At 42.4% G+C, this 13614-nt stretch overlaps 1 protein-coding gene across 1 annotated transcript in view; it reads left to right on the top strand.

Annotated features, from left to right (window-relative positions):
- Positions 1-12683, top strand: part of CREBL2 (cAMP responsive element binding protein like 2) — a 36051-nt gene extending 23368 nt beyond the window's left edge. Inside the window, exons 2-4 of the mRNA XM_037914100.2 lie at positions 1873-2070; positions 3291-3438; positions 11361-12683. Coding sequence (XP_037770028.1) covers positions 1873-2070; positions 3291-3438; positions 11361-11365 — 351 coding nt within the window. The 3' untranslated portion in view covers positions 11366-12683. The remainder of the gene's footprint in view (positions 1-1872; positions 2071-3290; positions 3439-11360) is intronic.
- Positions 12684-13614: the final 931 nt, after the last annotated feature.

Here is a 13614-nt window from a genome sequence, read left to right as displayed (position 1 = left end):
GTAGAAAAATTATTCCTTTCTACACACTGCTGTATTTGAAATGTAGTACATTTTAAAGTAGATTCTCCTAATTCAGTAATAGTAGCTGGGTACTTTACATGGAGTATACATTCAATTCCTGTGGAGGTAGCAGTATTGGGACAGGAGAGAGAGTGGAATAGAAATTGGGAATGGAAACGTAACCAAATTACCAGTTAACTAAAATCTGTCATAGATTCCTTTGGAAATGACTCAGGACTAAGAGGATGCGCGTGGGATGGACTGGGGTTAGAATAGACTCCCTGGAACTATGGTTTCAAATCCCATCAGGGTCAACTTGGCCCTTCATTCTTCTGTTGCACATAAATAGAATGTGTCACATAATTTGCTGTGTGTGTGTGTGCGCTTTCAGGTATGAAACTTTAACATCTGAGGTGTTCTGCCTGTTTTGCAAGAACATCACTTGGCCCTCTTTGAAAGAATAGAGCTTTGTTCTGGTATCCATGGCCAACATTTACCACTTCTCACTGTTGCGTAGCTAATCTGTGTCACCGAGGTGGCTGTACTTTGGTGGTACTGCATTATTACTATTTTTTATTTATTGCCATAACACTTTATTTCCCAACTCCCCATAATAGATATTGTACAAACACATAACAAAAAGACAATGCCTGCTCCATGAGCGTAAGTGTATATATTTTGAGATGGAAGATGCTACAGTATACAGTTGTAAAATAGGAATATGCTGTAGCTCTATACAATTATTTCAAGTTGCTATATGTAATGTTATAGCTATAGTGAGGCAATGGTTTTTGGTTTAAATCATTAACACTATTGTCTTTTTGATGAAGATTTATAGAATAAAAAAATATATTTATATATACGGTTAGATGGACTGGTAAAAGCCTAAGGGGCGGGGGGGGGGGAGAGAGAGAGTCAAGATTATAGAGAAACTGCAACATGAAATATTTCTTAATTTATTAACTTTTACAATATTGCTGTTCTGTGTATCAATAAAGCATTTAAGATCTGCTTTGGAAAATCGTGAAAGCTTACGAACACAGACAATCTACTTTACCTTCCTATCTCTATGAAGATGATACTTTTGTCATCTATCGAAAACCAAAAATCTGTCATGGGCGAGTGAAACTTTGCAGAGCTGACCTTAAGAAGCATAAGTCTGTGTATATAGATTGAGACTCCTTTTGTAAAGTGTATTTTGGAAACAAGAAGTGGCTCTATCTCATATTGATGAATAGATTTTTTTTTTTTTTTAAGACTTATGTCTGCATGAAACCCTACAAAGCTCAGCTGCAGCCATGATTTGTATCTGATTTGGAAATCAACCTTGTAATTTTATTAAAAAAATAGTTTTAGGATTATTATATAATCATAAACTCCTATTTAAGATGCTAAACTCCATTCTGACTTTGGGGCTCTGTAATATTCCTAGTGGACAGGATTCCTCACTGCATGTCATGGTTCATAATGGCAGTTTATGCAGGCCCTCATACTTGGCTGGGGAGTTGATTGATCTTTTTGTGCTTCTGCAAAATGGTTCTCCAGGTCATATAGCGCACAGTACAGCTGCCTGAGCAGTGCTTCACATTAAGAAGTCCTTGTTACTGCTGCTGCTGTTTAACTACTTTCATCAGCACCCGAAAATAAAAAGTAAATCCAGTATCAACTAAAATAGTGAAGTACTACACTTGAGGCATCAGAGAATTTGATGGAATATTGCTGTTTTGATTTTCATACACCACTTTTATTCCTTCACGGTAAATTTACCAGCAGTAGGCTCCCCTCTTGCTATGCAAATCCAGCACAACAGGAGGAAGTTCATGCTTATTCCCCCCAAGCTGAATGGAAGTTTAATTTACTGTCATCTTATAGGTGGTCGGAGGCAAAGTAAAGAAACCAGGCAAACGAGGTCGTAAACCAGCCAAAATAGATTTGAAGGCAAAACTTGAGAGAAGTCGTCAGAGTGCGAGAGAATGCAGAGCGAGAAAGAAGCTGAGATACCAGTATCTGGAAGAGCTGGTATCAAGCAGAGAGAGAGCAATCTGTGCACTGAGAGAAGAGCTGGAAATGGTAAGGAATTTTCTTCTAACCTAAACCTGGGTTTGGGCTAGATCCTGCTCTCATTGAAGTCATTGAGAATTTTGTTATTGACTTAAATGAGAGCATGACTAGGTCATGAAATGTAAAAATCACAAAAACAAATATGTTAAGTGCTTGCTTGGTTTACATGTTGAATATGATCCTGGTATAAGAAGCGGTTTACAAGATTAGTCATATTTGTACTAGATATAGGTAAGCAAGGTGACTGCTGTGCATAAATTTGTCATCTTAAAATCTTATTTCTTATATCTTGGAAAGTCTCTGATTTCAAGGGCTGGGAAGGGGCATACTGAAATATTGATATGTAGAGTCATCTGTAGTTTGTAGACATGTTCAGCCAGCCTTTGCTTTTGTGCATGTGGCTGACTCTCCATGCACAAAATTGTATTTGCATGTGTAGATTGTGTACTTGGTTGCTCAGCTGTCTAGTTCTCGTGTGCACAAAATGGGTGTATGCACACTTTTGCAGGCACAGTAAGTTGGTGGGCAAAAGTGAGCTTGAAAAATGGAGGCTTTGGTTGGAAATTTAGTCTTTGGTAAGCTGTGTTCTGAGCTACCCAAAATAATCAGCTTTGTTTAAGAATCAGTGGATAGTCCAACAACAATCCTTTACTTTCTCTTCTTTGATTGGTAGCTTTTATTCATAGTTTAATCAGCAGAGGTTAGGTTGGTAACCTCTACTTTCCCATCCCTCTGTCCCTGAGAACCAAAAAAAGTTTGTATGTTTTGTAGCCTGTTCATGAGGAAGTTTTAATCAGTTATGATGTGGCTGAAAGGAAGGGAAGCGTCCCATAATTCTGGCGTGCAGAGTACCAGAAAAGAACTCCGGAGTATCCACCAGCATTAGATTCATGTGAAATCGTTGCTTTAAAAGGTGGTGAGCTGGAAGAGTATTCTGGCTATTGACATGCCAGCAAATGCATACAGTGTTCCTGGCAGTTTAATAATTACTGTATTGTAGTATGTAGCACTGCCATCAGTAGTAGTTTTATTAACTGAAGCAAGATTTGCTCAGGCCAGGTGTGTAATCATGAACACATGCTTGACTCATCAGCAATCATGTAAAAGGCTCCAGCCTAGTACATTCAAACCTTAAATGAAGACACCGGAAGGTAAAGATTACAGCTCTGTTTTGTCTGCTAATGTGATCTTGCCAGTTTACTAGTACTTAACGTGTTTGCATATTTCAGTACAAACAGTGGTGCATGGCAATGGACCAAGGGAAAATCCCCTCTGAAATAAAAGCCCTGCTAACTGGGGAGGAGCAAAGCAAAGCACAGCAGAACTCAACCAAACTTGCCAAGACTGGGAAGACAGAAACACACAGTAACAATCCCTGTGAGTATCATGCTTGTGATAACAAAATAGGAACTGAGTCTTTCTTCGTGTAGGAGTGCCATGGTGGTAGGCAGAAGCATAAGGATGTGTTCTCATACACAAATGATCAATTGTAGCATTGAGACAAAGGGTTTAGTGGGATGTATAAAGACTTTGCGATATTTACATAAACAAGTACAACACATGCAGTTGTAGTACCTTCAAAGATGGGTGATAATTTTCAAGAAAAATTGACATGTTTCAGAGCAGATGATGTTTTTCCCCTATGATGAAATTTTAAACATTTGACCTGTTCTGTAGAATGCAAGCAAGAGAAGGGAAACAGCAACTTTTAACAAATTATATCTTAGCAAAAGTTAAATGAATTTCATGGGCCAAAGAAAAGGCACTTCATAAGCGTGAAGGAATTTCCCCTGCTGAATATCAAAGGCCTGCTGCAAACAATGGAGTTGTGAGAACTTCCCAAAGAAAAGGTAGTAAGAATTCTTTCTAATGAAGCATTTTAGGCTGTCTAAATAAAGGGGCTGTTAGCAGCAGCCCCTATAATACTGTGCAGGTGCATGCATATGCGCACACTTTTTGTGTACTGAGCTTATAAAGACAAGTATTTTTCTTTCATTCAGAACTTTCACCACCCCCGTTTGCTGCAGTTTTCTTTCTTTCCCTTCCCATAACTGAACCATGTCTACACTCCTACCCCCACCAGTGGGCCAACTGCCTCCCAATCCCACTTGCCATGTACTGCCTCCTTTATATGCCACCAACTGGTCCTGCGCCTCTATATTCTGGTATCTATGCCAATTTCTCCCCAGTCTTAGCTTCCAGTTCAGGATGCCTCTTCCGTGGCAATTCCTTGCTCAAAGGTAATGCCAGGAACTAGTAGCAAGGAACCTCCCCAATGGCTATACTGGGACCCTTGGGCTGCATATTGGCAGCAATTTGCCAGACCTTTGGCTCTGGGGAATCAAGGTGGTAGAGCTGCACAGTCCTCCCCCAACCAACCTTCCAGTATGAGGAAACATTTGAGGAACAGGAGGCTAGGGTGGTTAAGGAGGCTGCCCGTCAAACTCCCATTTCATTCTTGTCTCCAGACAAGGTAGTCATGCCTCTGCCACCATCTATGGCTGACAGTTTTCTCCAGTTCCAGGACCTTGTGAAGAAGGTGGCTGACTCCCTTCTTATAGCTCACGAATAGATCGAGGACTCACAGCACAAGCAGCTGGACATTCTACAATAGACAACATCCACCTGGGTTGTGCTACCCATTAATGAAGCACTCCTGGATCCAGCAAAGACTGGGTGGCAAACTTCTGCCACCATCCTACCAACTTGTAAATGGGCGATAAGAAATAGTCTGTTCTTCCCAGTGGCTCAGATTTGTGTTTTCCCACCTAATTCCCTGGTGGTGGGTGGTGTAAATGAGTGGGGAAAACAGCATTACTCCAGGTCTGCCGCTTATGACAAAGACCAAAAGAGGTGAGACCTTTTTGGCAGAAAGTCCTACTCATCTGTGACCCTCTGAATTTGGATCACAAACAATCAGGTGATCATGGCCAAGTACAACTTCATGGACTGTAATAAATTTGCTGCTTTCATTGAACATCTTCCATAGGAGCATAGAGAACATTTTCAGGCCATCATTGCAGAAGGTCAGTTGTTAGCCAGAACCTTTCTTCAAGAGTCCGTTGATGCCGCGGACACTGCTGCCAGATCCATCTCCACAGCGGTTATTATGCTCATGGTGTCATAGCTCCAGCTCTCAGGGTTCCTGAAGGAGGTTCAAAACAGTGCTGAGGACCTCTTGTTTGATGGTTGGACGCTCTTCTTGGAGATCATGGATGAATCCCTGCATACACTAAAGGACTCCAGGGCACATTAAGATTTTTGGATATATATACACTGCTGCGAACAAAAGCAGATTTAGTACATCCCAAACTGCCGAAAGATTGTCATACCCAGTTCTCAGGATTTCGCAATACCACTGAACTCGCTAGGAAAAGACAAAAATTCCAGAGAGAGAAAGAGCTACTTCCTCTCCTTCAGTGAGTACCCAGTCATCATTGAAACAGCAATTTTGATGGGTCAGTCGAAAGTTTGATATCTCCCTCACCTCTAGTTCACGAGGGGCAACTACTTACCCACTTCCCCACCTTTGTAGACCACCTTTCCCATTTCCATCTGGCTTGGTGGCATATTACAACAGAGAAGTGCGTCTGAGGTCATAACATCAGACTATATCATTTATTTTGTCCCTCCCCCCGACTAGTCCCTGTCCTTCAGGCACCCGTTTCACAAGACTATACTGAGACAAGAAGTGCACTATCTTTTTCTAAATTTAGGAGCAATAAAGCCAGTCCATCCCCTCACATGGGGAAAGGGTTTTACTCCAAGTATTTCTTCATGCCATAGAAAGACATAGGGTGGAGCTGGATCTTGGATCTGAGACCACTGAACAAATTCGTAAAGTCTCAGAAGTTTAGGATAGTGACTGGCAGCTATAATTCCTTATTTAGGGGCTGGAAATTGGTTTTTGGCCCTCGACCTACAGGTCACTTATTTCCATATAGTGATACGCTCCCTACCCCCCACAGGAAATACCAGCGTTTTACCATGGGCCAGGATAATTTTTGATACTGAGTACTTCCCTGTTCTCAAAGTTCTAGCCACAGTAACTGCTTACCTTTGGTGAGAAACTATTTTAGTCTTCCTATATTTGAACAATTGGCTACTCAGGGGCTGACCTTATGAAGCAGTACTGCCTTGTACCCAGATGGCCCTTCCTCTCTTCCAGGAGTTGGGTCTGCAGCTAAATATAGATAGATAGATATAAAAAAAAAATCCATATTAGCACATGTACAGAGAATACAATTCAGAGGGGAGTACTTGGATTTGTTGGCAGCCAGGGCTTACCTTACCACAGACAGACTCATAACTGTGTCTGATCTGGATGGTCGGAACAATTCAAGGAAGCCCCTGTACAATAAGGAACTGTTTACAGCTCCTAGATCATATGGCTGATTGCACCTTTGTGACTGAGCATGCAAGATTATGCCTTCGCTGCTTCTAGGGCTGGCTCAGGAGGACCTATTCATCAACCTGACACAGCCTGGACAAACAGGTCATGGTTCCCCTCCAGTTGAAGAATTCCTTAGATTGGCTCAAAAATCAACTCAGTGTTTGTGGAGACATCCCTTTCGTTGCCCTGGTCCAACAATAATTGTGAACGGATGCATCACTATTGGGGAGCATACCTGAATGGCCTGAGAAACCAGTTTCCATGTCAGCCTGTTGGAATTCAGGGCAGTCAGGGATGCCTGCCTTCGGTTCCTACCCCTTATCGGGGCAGATCAATCAGGATCATGACAATGTGGCTTACATGTTTTTTATCAGCAAACAGGGAGGAACAAGATTCCCCACCCTGTACGCCAATGCTATAAATTTATGGAAATGGTATATAGCCCATCAGATTCAGATCTCAACCGTTTACTCTCCTGGAGTCCAGAATTTCACAGCCCATGTGCTCAGAGGAGCTTCTCCCAGGACTATAAATGGGAGTTGAACTTCCATGCATTCTCTCTAATACTGCTAATATTAAGAGCGATGAACAAGATCAGACAGGACAAGGCCAGGCTTATTTTTATAGTACTGACATGGCTGAGACAAGCTTAGTATCCTCACCTGCTTCACTTGTGTGTCCATCTGGTGTTCAAGCTTCCAACCACCCCTCCTCTCCTCTTCCAGTATGCAGGTCATGTGCTTCACCCCAACCTAGGAGTCCTCCGCCTCTGAGCATGGCTTCCACGTGGTTTATAGGATTGGAGTGCACCTGCTCAACAGAGGTACAACAAGTATTACTAAACAACAGAATGGAATCAACTCTAATAACTTATCTTCAGAAATGGAAAAGATCCAACCAGTGATGTCACCATTGCTGACTTGTGCCCTACATCCACCTCGCTTACAGCCATGCTGGATTACCTGCTGGATCTAAAGAAATCAGGGTTATCAATTATCTCGATTAATGTTCACCTGGCCGCAGTATCGGCATTTCATCCTTCACTAGGAGGACTTTCCATATTTGCTCACCTTGTGCCCTCAACATTTTGGGGAGCTTCTACCTCCGGGTTAAGGATCCCACTCCAACTTGGGTTCTCAACCTGGTACTCAAATATCTCATAAGACCTCCGTTTCAATCTATGGCAACCTGATCCTTACTTCATTTATCTGTGAAGAAGGTCTTTTCTAGTAGCTATCAAGTGGGCCTGTAGGGTTGGTGAAACTGGGGCCGTGATGGCAGCCCCTCCCCCTCCCCCCCCCCCCATTTGCGGTATCTTTCACTGTTTTACCTAAAGTGCTGTTGGATTTTCATCTTACCGAGTCCATTCATCTTCTGGTGTTTTTCCCAAAACCACGTAAGTCTCAGCTGGAGACCTGCTTTCATACCTGAGATGTTAGATGGGCGTTAGCCTTCTATCTAGGTAGGAACTAGCTGTTTTGGAAATCACCTAGACTGTTTGTCTTCATTGCAGAGAGATCCAAGAGATTCTCAGTCTCTGCCCAGAGACTTTCAAGATGGATCTCTGGGAGTGTGGTAACTTGCTATGACACAGTGGGTGCTCTGTCCACCCTGGGGATAATAGCACACTCTATGGGATCAGAAGCAACATCCACAGCTTTATTCAAAATCATTCCAATGTCTGAGATATGTAGAGCTGCTACCTGGGCCTTAGGGCATGCTTTTTCTAAATATTATGCCTTGATCCATGCTGCCAGATTGGATGTGGTGCTTGGTAATGTGGTACTGTCTTCAGACCTGGACTCCATTCTGAAGCTCCCTCCTCCCTGTGGGGATACTCCTTGGGAGTCACCTGAAGTGAAGAATCCACGGAGACGCTACTTGAAGAGGTGACTCACCCTGTACACTAATTGTAGCTCTTCAAGATGTGTCCCTATGGGTGTTCCACTGCCTGCCCTTCTCTGATTGGACAGTTCTTTGACATTTGGATAGAGAAGGAACTGCTGAGGGTAGTTTGCCTGTGCAGCCCTATGTATCCTCATTGTGCAGTGTGAGGTTGTATAGATAGCTGAATGGACACTGCTAAGGGAAAATCTGTGATCAAGAGGCGCACCCATAGGGACATACATCTTGAAGAACTAGTTAGTGTGCAGGGTGAGGAACCTTTTCTTGATTTCTGAGTATAGCTTACATTTATCTAGTGTCTTTCATGCCACAGGATCTCAGTGTTTCACAAATTTAAACTGTATGGCACTTGAGTTCATGTTTAAATGCCAGTGGCCCCAGTGGGATATAAGCATGAGCTTAAAGTTAAGCACATACTTTAAATTCGTTGTTGAATCAGTGCTGTAGAAACTACACAGATCAATTACTTTATTCATTAGAGGAATAATGAATAAAGAGCTGGATTCCAGATGAATTCAGAGCTGGATATGTGATAAGTGGACAAACCTTTGGTTTTACATCTCATCAAAAATACTATACCTCCTTCCTCGCTCCCTCCCTCCATTCTTTATTATTTCATTATGATAGCTTTTTATGAAGGCTTCTTGTACAATAAGTTTGTTTTATGGCGGGGGGGGGGGGGAAACAGGAGCTGGAATTTTCACCCCCACCTTAAATTTCCCATCATGGTGAGCAATGGCTTCCCCATTTGCTGCCCTTCACATCATTAATGGATGTGGCTTTCTGGATTAGCCAGCTATTGGACTTCTAGAAACCTGTCTAAAATGCCAGTCCACAGTCAGTCTGGCACATATAGTGTATTCGTGTTCTCATACCACCATTTTTGGGTGGGATAAAATGGTTATAGAATTAGGTAAGGGAAATATGTTACAGCCTATGTCACGACCATGATCTGTAATAGAGTTGTCTATGCTGCAAACCAAAAAAAGTGTAGGCACACAGGTTCTGCTGTCTGTATCAGACAGCTGTATGCTGGTATGACTAGACAGTTAGTAAAGATGGGTCCAAACAGCAGTCTATTTGGTATCCTCCTGGCTTGCCGCAGACACTCTAGTTCAGAGGTGGGCAAACTACAGCCCGTGGGCCACATCTGGCCCACGGGACCCTCCTGCCTGGCCCCAGGCCGCTCCCCTGCTACTCCCCCTCCCCCGCAGGCTCAGCTCATTGCACTGCTGGTGCAATGCTCCGGGCGGCACGGCAGGGCTGCGAGCTCCTGGGGCAGCGCAGCTGCAGAGCCCGGTCTGACCCGGTGCTCTGTGCTGCGCGGTAAGGCGGCAGGGAGGGTTGGATAGAGGGCAGGGGAGTTTGGGGTGGTGGTCAGGGGGTGGGGCAGTGGATAGGAGCAGTCAGAGGGTGGGGAACAGGGGCGTTGAATGGGGGAAGAGGTTCCGGGGGCAGTCCAGAAGGAGTGGGGGTTGGATGGGGCAGCGGGGGGCAGTCAGGGGCAGTGGTTCCGGGGGCAGTCAGGGGACAGGGAGAAGGGGTGGTTGGATGGGGCAGGGGTCCCTGGGGGGCAGTAAGGAAGGAAAGGGGGGTTGGATGGGGCAGCGGGGGGGGGCACTCAGGGGCAGGGGTTCCAGGGGTGGTCAGGGACAGAGAGTAGGGGTGGTTGGATGGGGCAGGGATCCCGGGAAGGACGGGGGGGCTGTCGGGGGTGAGAAGCAGGGGGAGGGCTGAGGGGGGGGGCACGGGCCATGCCCCCCTCCCCTAACCGGCCCTCCATACAATTTTCTAAACCCGATTCGGCCCTCAGGCCAAAAAGTTTGCCCGCCCCTGCTCTAGTTCAATAACAAGTAATTGAACTTGATTCAGGAATCACTGGATGAAATTCTATGGCCTGTGTTATGCAGGAAGTCAAACTAGATTAACAGATTTTAAGGTGAGAAACATTTATAATCTTCATGAGCTTTTCATTTTGGGGTTCATTAAATTCATCTGCTCCACTTGGAAACTGGTGTTTTAAAACTAATCTTATTCTTGACACATGGTACCTTGTAACTGTGGATCTTGTCTAGACACAAAACAGCTCCCAGAACTGCTTCCCAACAAAGAAGAAATCTGGTCCTTCAAGTTGGGATGCCATCCAGTACACTAGATAATAAAGTGACTCTCCTCCATAATTCCTGTCAGTGAAAGAGGTGTTTGACCTTCCCTCCCTGCTCCTCTTCCCTTTCTACCATTGTAGGTAATGTCCTGCGGGCAGCTGGCTATCTCATGGAGAGATTGAAGAAGAAGGGGAGAACATCTCATATCCCCACCTATCACAAAAGAAATCTAAAAGTTAGTTAGGACGTTAGGCCTGTTGGGGGGGAGTGTGGGTATGGGGATAGAAATTATCCAAAGACTTCTAAAAACCTTGTTAGGTGAACCCTAGCACTTCTTGGGTCTGTTACAAAACCCAGCACTTAATTTCCATGCACTACTATTCTACCATGTTTTGTATGTGCATGAAGTAGACAGGAAGGACCTGATTCACTGTTATATAGCAATAGTATGCTAATGAACTCAAGTGATTCTAATGGAATTACACGGGTATACAGTTGGAGTAAAGCAGTGTGAATCAGGTCCAAGGAATTCTTAAATAACCGTAAGAAAATAACCACTGTAAATCTTTCCCTTTTTCATCCCAGGTATTTATTAAATGTATGAAATCATGAAAAATGTGAGGGGATGGGTTTTGTGTATCTGTCACTTCACAGAGAACATTTTGCCTAATTATATATTTTTAAGACCCATCAGTCATGGTTTGCTTTCATAATTGGATAATAAACATTCATCAAGGAATCTGGATTTCATGAAGTGCTTTTTAAAAGAACTTTATAACCTACACGTAGTTATTCAAATGTATTAGATTTCAAAAGGCTTTTCTTTTTCTTAACAGCTGAAACCATGACTATGTGTAGAAGAGTCCTTGTGATTATGATTGAATTTTCTTTTTCAGGGTGAAAGTTGTTCAGCTGATATGGAAGTCAGCGATGAATCCAATCCTGCTTGGCATCCCATGAAAGAATGGAAATAATTTTGCTTCAGAGTTCTGTTTGCTATCTGTTCTGTGTGATCTTTTTAATTGTTACACCACAAAATCAGTGTTAATATCATAATAAAGAGTTTGACACTAGCCCACAAATGTATAGAAATTCAGAGGTAAGGCTGAAATTCGACTTTAATCAATGCATGATTAAGTATTGTAGCATATGTGACATGTAAGATCATCTGATATCGATACCCCTTCTGTAGGGAGGGGGAAGACAAAATTTTAGCCTTAACACTAAATTTCCCTCTTGTTAATACTATGTAATGTTCTCTTGGTGTTTGCTTTTTGTAGAATTTGTTTATTACTTTTTATGGTGGTTACTTGAGGGGAGGGTGCTTTTAATTTGCAGGATGATATGAGGCCTCACGCTCCTGATATTGCATCAGTAGACCAAGATCAAGTTAAATTTGTTTTTGTCGTATGCATGTGTGGCATACGTTGAAACAGCTTCCTTTAACCATTCTTGCAGAAGTTGTTAATATGTATTTGTGATACTGTCATTTGCATTGCTGTTCTCTATCTTGCCTCGTTTAAATTGAAATATTAAGAGCTTTGTTTCTTTACTCATGAATTGCAGCAACACCTCATTTTTAAAAAAAGAAACGCTGGTTTTCAGTTATTTTTGAAGTCACTGAACTTACAGTGGGTCTGATCCCTAGTCAATGGAAGCTTTTCCTGCGTAGAATGAAGGAGTAGACCCACTTGGTCTTATCTTCCCCTTTAACTCAAGACTGACTTTAATTACACTGACACAGTTAACGATGGCTTCAAGCCATAGTTCTTACATACATAGGCTTGGCAGAATTTGATTATTTTTTTAAAATAATATTGATGTTTATTTGTAAGGGTTTTTTCCTAGTTTAGTGATTTTTTTTTTACAGGTGCACAAAATTATGGATTTTTAGCATTTTTTTTATTTCTATGGATTTAAATATTGACAATTGCAGGAAATTATGGGGGTGGGTCAGAAAATGGGGGGGAGGGGAGAAGACAATCAAGAGTAGACAGATTCAAAAAGTTAAAGCTTTATAGCCATTAAAACAAATTGACATCATATGTTGAAATATACAAAATAAATATCCTTAAATCAAACCCTGATAAGAAAATGCTGCTTGAGAACTTGGCTTATCTGTAAATTTCAGTTATCAATGGAAATATTTTTTTCATATGTTTGTGTATGGTAAAATTGACATTTATGGACATTGACCAATAAAAATCAAATCCTTCCAAGCTTATGTATATGCCATGTTGTCTTTGAGTGGGCGATATAACAAAGTGAGGGTGGAAAATGCTGACCAACCGTTAGCAACAGTGGAGCTAACTGGCGCTCTGATGATAAAGTAAGATTCCATTCTGGGACAGGAGGCTATAAGTGGATTGCAAAATGTATGATTCAATGAACCAGCATGTTTGAAGTAAATGCGAAGATCTTCTTGGTATGGATGATGGTTTCTCCGTTCAGTCCTTCTTCTCTGGAAGCTGGCAAATAATTTAATTTTAAAAATACATGGTGCTGGCCACAGCAATGCTACACATTCTGTGGTGGGGTTTACCATTGGTGTCCTATAGCTTTGCCATCTAGTTTGATGGGAAAAGCTATGGAATGTTCCTAATACCTGCTGTGAGAATGCTTCTCTCTGACCTTTTTCTCCACATATAAATCCTCCTGTGTATGTCTATGTTGCTGGATTGGTTTTCATTTTGTTCTTTTTTTTTGTTTGTTAGGCAGTACTTGGAAATGCCCCATGTGCCTTATCTCTGCCGCCCCACCAAGAGCCCTTCTGTAACACTTCTTCCCTGGCTATGACACTCCTTGCCCCTTTGACTGAGTAGGCCTGATCTTAGCTTCCATCAGAAGTTGTCATGTCTCTCTGAATGTCAGTTCTCTGGTGTTACTTGAAAACACTTGGCTTACTGACTACACTTTGAGGAAGATATAACACCACTAGCCTATAACAACAATGTACAGCAGTTAAAAGCATTATTAGGTGTTTGAAATCTGCTGGGCACACTTTAAACATTTCTGTCTCTTGCAAATTTGTGGGTCTTTTTTTAGCATTCAAGGATTTGGATTATGCTGGTTTATGTGTTCCTTAAACTCCTGTGTTGCCCACTTCAAGCTTTGTCAGTAGTGAAAAGTGTTACTAAGGCCTTGTCTACA

Source organism: Chelonia mydas, chromosome 1, assembly GCF_015237465.2.
Source record: "Chelonia mydas isolate rCheMyd1 chromosome 1, rCheMyd1.pri.v2, whole genome shotgun sequence".
In the NCBI taxonomy this organism is placed as follows: domain Eukaryota; kingdom Metazoa; phylum Chordata; order Testudines; family Cheloniidae; genus Chelonia; species Chelonia mydas.
Note: the sequence above shows the minus strand (reverse complement) of the source record. Positions and strands in the feature narration are given on the sequence as shown.